Source organism: Pristiophorus japonicus, chromosome 9 (assembly GCF_044704955.1).
Source record: "Pristiophorus japonicus isolate sPriJap1 chromosome 9, sPriJap1.hap1, whole genome shotgun sequence".
NCBI lineage: Eukaryota > Metazoa > Chordata > Chondrichthyes > Pristiophoridae > Pristiophorus > Pristiophorus japonicus.
Window position 1 is genome coordinate 93,306,215 of NC_091985.1, and position 7,859 is coordinate 93,314,073.

The 7,859-nt window shown below is 39.6% G+C and overlaps 1 protein-coding gene across 3 annotated transcripts in view; it reads right to left on the minus strand.

The window, feature by feature from the left end:
• LOC139273139 (serine/threonine-protein phosphatase 4 regulatory subunit 3) overlaps window positions 1–4,910 on the minus strand; it is a 74,395-nt gene extending 69,485 nt beyond the window's left edge. Inside the window, exons 1-3 of one of the 3 annotated variants that reach the window (XM_070889597.1) lie at window positions 4,415–4,906; window positions 4,010–4,065; window positions 3,539–3,637 (exon numbers count right to left, since the gene is read on the minus strand). In XM_070889597.1, the coding sequence (XP_070745698.1) occupies window positions 3,539–3,637; window positions 4,010–4,065; window positions 4,415–4,556 (297 nt within the window). In that variant the 5' untranslated portion in view covers window positions 4,557–4,906. Of the gene's footprint in view, window positions 1–3,538; window positions 3,638–4,009; window positions 4,066–4,414 lie in introns of all 3 variants that reach the window. The other 2 variants (XM_070889600.1, XM_070889599.1) reach the window with 2 other exon arrangements.
• Window positions 4,911–7,859: the final 2,949 nt, after the last annotated feature.

Here is a 7,859-nt window from a genome sequence, read left to right on the forward strand (position 1 = left end):
CGTGCAGAAATCAAGCGCAAGCAGCGGAAAGAGCTTGTGGCAAACTAGTCCCACCCACCCCTTCCCTCAACGACTGTCTGTCCCACCTGTGACAGAAACCGTGGTTCTCGTATTGGAATGTTCAACTATCCAAGGACTAATTTTTTATTTTTTTAAAAAGAGTGAAAGCAAGTCTTGCTTCCGAAGGACTGCCTTTGATGATGATGACACCATCAAGGTCAGCCAATGAGGTGGCACATCTCAAAAAATATACCTCACAAACCTCTCAAAATGTGTAAGAACCCTAAAAGCGAAAAATACTAATGCTGAATCAGAAGATCCTTTTGGTACATTTTAAAATGTTACTATTCGACCTTCTCCTCCCCACCCCCCACCCCCATGTCAATCAGATGCACAGTTCCCAGTACATTTTCAAATTTAAAAACAAGTCCATTTATAGCAAATCAGCACCAATGGAACCACAGCGTCTTCAATACAAAAAAGGAAAAAAACATACAATGATTTTTTTAAAATTATAAAATCCATAATGTTAATACTTTAATATACAAGTTAGCCAAATTGTCAAGTAATTAAATAATTTGACTGCAGTAAAATGTGACAGTACATTTAAAACATGGAAATCTACCCTAAATGGTAAAATTCTCGATGGAGTGCAGAACAATCTGATGTGACTGTAGATAGAGATCTTGAAAGCAAGATTCCAGGCAGAAAAGGCCATATAGGATACTAGTTTTATACATGGGGCATTGAATACATCGGTATCGGTGGTGATGAATCTGTACAAGATAGTGGAGAGACCACAATCAGAATGCAGGGAGGGGTTTTGGACACCCCATTATAGAAAGGGTACTGAACCTATGGGAAAAGTGCAATGTAGATTTACAAGGATGATACCAGAGGAGATGAGGGAATACTGCCTAGATGAGAAACTTGGAAAAACTAGAGCTGTGTGCACTGGAACGGGACTTAAAAGCGATCTAATAAGTGTTTAAAATGCTGAAAGGTTTGAAAAAGGAAAGTGGATTTTTCACATTGGTCAATGAATCGGTCAGTACCATTATAAATTCCTATGCACAGAACTATAATGGAAACCATAGATGTAAACTCATCACCCGGTCATTGAACAATCTGACTATTGGGTTCCCACAAATGCTCTCTGAATTCCCCTTCCCCCCCCCCCCGCCACAATGTGCTGCAGAGTAAGGGGCCCCCGCCACAATGTGCTGCAGAGTAAGGGGAGGAGAGAATGCAGAGGTTGAGCAGGTAGCTTGAAGGGGAAGAGATAATGGTGTGAATGAAGAAGCGGTAGGGAGGGTAAAGGTTATAGAAAGAGAAAAGGTGAAGGAATAGGAGTGCAAGGGTAAGAAGTACAAGTAATGGAGGGAGTGGATGGCAAGGGAGCTGCTGAGGGCCACACCATCCCTGAAAACCCCACATGAAAATATAAAACTTTAGCCATTATTGGCTCCTTACCCTACTATACCAGCCACCACCTCCTATTCGAAAGGAAAAGACGAGGTAGATGAAAGAGAGAAACAAAAAAACGAGAGAAAGAAACTGGAGTAGAAGAGACAACAGAATAGGCAAGAGACCTAATTCTCCAACTTACCATATCTGAAAACATGGGAGATTATAGAGTATATACGATCAAAAATTTTTCAGTACAGAATCTCACCAAGTAATTTTCAGTACCTCTTTGTTACAACAATGGAATTCCAATGAAAATCAAAATTCAAACTGTTCGGTTAGCTCACTTACAAGAAATATTTGGAACTAATGCTACATGGTTAATGGAAAATCTTACTAAAAAAGTCTACACGGCACAAATTAGTCCATTAAAACACAATCCATTAAAAAAATAATCTGCAGATATTTGAAGGCTTTTATGCTAAATGTCTTACTGACCATGTCTTGAGAGAGTAAACTAGCAAAAAATATAAAAACAAATAGTAAGAACTTCTACAGGTATATAAAAAGGAAGTGGGTAGCTAAAGTAAACGTTGGTCCCCTAGAGGATGAGACTGGGGAGTTAATAATGGGGAACGTGGAAATGGCAGAAACTTTTGAACAAATATTTTGGACCAATCTTCATGGTAGAAGACACTAAAAACATTCCAATAATATATAAATCATGGTTTACTAGGTTGATTCCTGAGATGAAGGGGTTGACCAAAGAAGGTTGAGCATATACTCATTGAAGTTTAGATGAGAGGTGATCATCTTGAAACATACAAGATACTGAGGGGGCTCGATAAAGTAGATGCAGGGAGGATGTTTCCATTCGTGGGAGAATCTAGAACTAAGGGGCATAGTTTAAGAATAAGGGGTCACCTATTTAGAACTGAGGTGAGGAGGAATTTCTTCTGAGGGTGTAAATCTGTGGAGTTCTCTGCCCCAGAGAGCTGTGGAGGCTGCGTCATTGAATATATTTAAGGTGGAGGTAGACAGATTTTTGAACGATAAGGAAGTGAAGGGTTATGGAGAGCGGGCAGGGAAGTGGAGCCGAGCCCAAGATCAGATCAGCCATGATCTTATTAAATGGTGGAGCAGGCTCGAGGGGCCAAATGGCCTACTCCTATTCCTTATGTTCTTATGACCATACAGTTCAAGACTAGTTAAATGCTGTACAGAACTATTAAAAAAAAAGTACTGATTCATTGCATACGCCTCAATTAAATGCCATTTTTTGACTTGAGAATGACAACATTTCTGGCATTTTAAAAATTAATTCATTCTCAGGATGTGGGTGTCGCTGGCATTTATTCACCCATCTGCAGCCGTTCAAGATTTGATACCTCCGAGTGGCTTGCTTGGCCACCACACTGGTATGAGACTGAAGTCATGTATAGGCCATACCAGGTTTACTGATGCCAGCTTTTAATTTACAGATTTAAAAAAACTGAATTCAAATTCTCAAACTGCCACAATAGGATTTAAATTGACATTCTCAGGATTATTAGTCCAGACCTCTGGATTACTAGACCTGCAACGTAACCACGACAACTACCGTACCCAAGAACCATATAAACAAAGCAGAACAAACCTTAATTTACCAAGTGAAGACATTATCTATGACACTGCAAATCCCTTAAGTTTGTAACTTCTTAAAACTTCCCATGCGAAGACAGAATTGAAGTTGATGGCTAAAATACTTTCATAAGGAACAGATACAGCTATAAATTCAGTGTTAAGCTTTTGAAGTGCTTTATATTTCAATCTGTGTCAAAGTACAATTAGCACACTAAACTAGACATTGATCAGGAACAGATATTTGCTCATGCAACAATTTTTTTTTACCAAAAAAAATCTTACAATAATGCAGCATTTGCAATGGAGAATGAAAAAGATAACAAAGCAAATGTATTTCCTTTAATTTTTCTGATCTTATACATTGGATTATAAAGCACCCAACACAGTCCATGTCAACTGTCTAAAACCCTCATGCAAACTTCCAGTTATTTTCCTTCAGGAAGCATAAATTGAAATATGGTACAATTTATATCTATTCAACTAGTTAATTTAGCAGTGTATACAGTACCTGACAAATTTTCTCCCAGATTTCATCACATCCAGCCTTTTCTTGGAAACTGAGTGCCAAGTCGTAATTGTCTGCTTCTGACCAAACAATCAATGTATCCTGTTGTACGATAAAACAGAGGTCACAACTGATTGTTCATCTGCAAGGTATTTTAGCTAATTTTTCATAAATTAATCACACCAAAAGGCAAGAAGTGTGTAACCTGAAGGCTGATTTCTGCATGACTTTTTTATAAACAATATGAATTCAACACACTCAGAACTCATTATTGTACAACTTTAAATTAACAAAAACTCCCGCTGACTCAATTAACTAATCATTCGATAATCTTGAGTCACTATAATCTGCACGTGACTTCCAAATTACAGAATGAATGTTTGTTTCCTTATTGTGGGATCGTATCTTCCTTTATGCATTAAGTAAATAAAAAAAAACGCTGTACAAATATATGCAACATTTTACATAACTTACTTGCTGCTTCTGGTACGCAGTATTCGGATTGATTTTCGATTCCAATAGAAGCGAACCTGAGAGGTTGGAACAAAGAATGAAAACACATTTCTCCACATGCCCTGCACACACTACACTTCTATAGTAAATATCATGTAAATCTACCCCCCACCACCAACACGTCACATTCACACTTTCCTGGCCTCTCCACAATTCCAACGTTTGGCTCATCTTTTACTTGGGGTCATTTGGAAACTGGCAATTACAGTGTGTGTAAAAAAAAACACGCTTCGGGGCAAAATAAAAAACGGAGTTTAAAAAAAAATCCAGCCAATAGTTCCTTTTACAAACCGGTTGTCGCTGCACGTACAATACAGAGGTGCAGCGGCCCGGCCCGCTTTCCCTCTTTCTCGCCCCGGTTCTTACCGTCGGACTCGGCCCGTACTAACAAGGACATCCCATTCAGGCGATCGACGTAGGTCGAAGACACATGCCCCGTGCCCCGATCGTCCCATTGCCGGTCCTCGTTCAGCGTGTACACTTTCACCCGCCTCCGCGTATCCGACATGTTTCCTTCCCTCCGCTTCTTTATTGCTCCCTTTTTTTTCCGGGGGGCTCCTCGGTCGTTCTCCGCTTTCGCTTCTTTTTTCCCTACACCGTCACCGCCGTGATTTTACAATGGCGGAAAACGCGACTAAAGAGTCGTGAGACATGTTATTGCAAATAAATAAAGGAAGGCGATGGAGAAGGAAGGAAGGAAGAAAAAAGCAAATTAAGTGAGTGGTTGATGGAAGATGGGTAGGCCGGGCCGAGCCGGGCCTGCCTTCCTTCCTTTCCCCCTCAGCGCTCCCCCTCACCACAGCACAACATCCGCCATCTTGTAACCCGATCCGGGCGAATCAATCGGCGCACGGGGCTTCCCGCTCTCAGGCGCAGGGCCGCGGCTCTACTACTCAAAAAACAGTGACGTCACCAGCGCTTAAAGAGACAGAGACTTTATTCCTCATTTGCATTTTTAAAGGTACCGCATTTCTCTCATCCTTCCAATCAGGTTCATTGACATTTCCCTCCCGGTTTGGGATCTGTGGTTTTTCGCTTGTTCATATATTTTCACTGGAAAAATTCCAAATCTCTCACTTCTTTACAATCTTCAAATGATGTAGACCCGACTGTATAGTGTTTATTTTTTTCAAATATATTTCCAAGCTGTACAATATTCACTGGTTTGACTACAAGAACCACCTAATAAGGCATACGCACATAGATTTAAATGCGAACATTTAAAATTCAGTATTGGGGTTAAGGGTGAAACTGACTTTACCGCAACATCTGAAAAGGAAAAAGGCAGATTAAAATTTCAAGTATAGAGGTTTAGTAAATAAAGGGTTTATACCTGAAGTGCTAACCTGCCTTTTTTTCCAGATGATGGCAAAGCTGCTGTGTATTACCAACAATTTTCTGGTTTTGTTTAATATTTTCAGCATTTGTAGGTTTAAAAGCATTTGCTTAATAACTGAAATGTATTTCTCAAAGTTGTAAACTCTCGTCTCAGTTTCAAACTTTAAAAGAGAAATATGTGTATTCTGTAGAATTAGATAGAATTTACAGCACAGAAACAGGCCATTCAACCCAACTGAGCTGTGCTGCTGCTGGTACTCCACGAGGCTCCTCCCACCCCAATTCAATTAACCCTCTCAGCATATTCTTCTCATCCTTTCTCCTTCATGTACTTATCTCACTTCCTTTTAAATGCTATTCGCCTCAATTATGCCATGTGGCAGCAAGTTCCACATTCTAGCCACTCCCTGGGTAAAGAACATACACACATAAAAAATTGCTGGGCAGGAAAAGAACAGTTGGTCCATCAAGCCTGCCCCACACTCCAGAAAAGTAAAAGATAAATATACCAATGCATTCCCATTTTGTGATAAGCTACCCAAAGTTTCTCAGAATTCCTTACTGGATTTATTAGTGACTATCTTATATTTATGACCCCTAGTTTTGGACTTCCCACAAGTGGAAACATCTTCTCTACGTCTGCCCTTAAAATCCCTTCAGAATTTTAAAGACCTCTATTAAAGACCTAGGTAAAAGAGCCCCAACTTAGTCAGTCTTTCCTGATAGTTATAATCATTCAGCTCTTGTAAATCACCTTTGCAAATCTTTTTTGCACCTTCTCTATTGCCTCTATATCCTTTTAGTAATGTGGAGACCAGAACTGTGCACAGTGTGGTCTAACCAAGGTTCTATATAATTTTAACAAATTTTCTGCTTTTTAATTCTATTCCTCCAGAAATGATTGCCAGTGCTTTGTTTGCATTTTTATGGCCTTGTTGCTACATTTAATTTACATTAATTTACATTAAATATTGCTACATTTAATGGTTTGTGAATCTGTACCACAGATCCCTTTCCTCCTTCATCCCATTTAGGCACTTATTTTCCAACGAGTATATGGCCTCCTTATTCCTCCTACCAAAATGTAAAACCTCACACTTATCTTTATTGAAATTCATTTACCATTTACACACCCATTCTGCAAGGTTGTTAACTACTTCTTATATTTTGTCGCAGTCTTTCTCAGTATTAACGATAACCCCCAATTTGGGGTCATCCACAAATTTTGAAATTGTACTTCTGATTCCTAATTCCAAATCATTTATGCAAATATTGAACAATAGTCGTCCCACTACCGATTCCAGTGGAACACCACTTCCCACCTTTTTTCTACTTGTCCCTTGACTCCGCTTGCTCTGACCTTAGTTATGAGTCTACTATGCAGTACCTTTTGAAAATCCAAGTATATTACATCTATCACATTAATCTTATCTTCTCTTTCTGTTACTACTTCAAAGAATTCAGAAAGGTTGGTCAAGCATGACCATCCCTTTTGAAATCTATGCTGACTATTCTTTATTATATTTGGGGTTTTAAATATTTTCTGTTACATCATTGAGTAAAGATTCCATATCTTTCCAAACACCGACATTAAGCAAACTGGTCTATAGTTCCCAGGGATAGCAAGCTGGCTACAAGACAGAGCAGGATTGCTCACCATTTGCAGAAGCACAGAACTTTGGCACAGAGCTTGGAGAGAGAGCTGGTTGAATCGCACTCAGAGTGGAGGCTGAGAATTTGGTCATAGCAGGAATTCGGTGGAGAGGAAGAAGGCAGTCTCTCATGTCCAACTCAAAAGATGATCATATAACTCAGCCATATTGAATGGTGGGGCAGGCTCGAAGGGCCGAACAGCCTACTCCTGCACCTATTTTCTATGTTTCTATGTAAGGTGTGGAGCGACAGAACCTGAGGATTCGAAGATAAGTATCTAGGTTAAGTATTTAGATATCTAATATTTAGGTTATTTGTGTTTAGTGATCTATGGTTCTTGTTAAACTTGAATAAATAATTAGTCTTTGGTTAGTTCGCTTTGAGGAGCAAATAGGAAAATAACAGTGTAGTTTAATACGTTAAAATAGTTTAGACCTAGTGAACAACAATTATATAAATAATCACCTTATATCTAAGGAGTTTTTTTTAAAAAAAGATTCTAATTAGAACGGAGGGACAGCTGTGACCCGTAGCCTGCAATTCCTGCACCATGTGGAAACATCAGAACACTTCATTTTTTCCCCAGAGGTTCATGTGTGCAGGAAGTACTTGCAGTTGCTTGAGCTCCAGCTGAGGATTTCTGAGCTTCAAGGGCAGTTGATTCACTGCAGGGCATACGAATGGCTAAATGTTTCCTACATCGGATCGCAGGTTCCAGAAGGTGGTCACCTCACTGCAAGATAGAGTTCAGAATAGCAAGGCCACCCAGATGGGCAGGATGAGGCAAGCAGTGCAGGAATCCTCCAGGAGTTTGGCACTC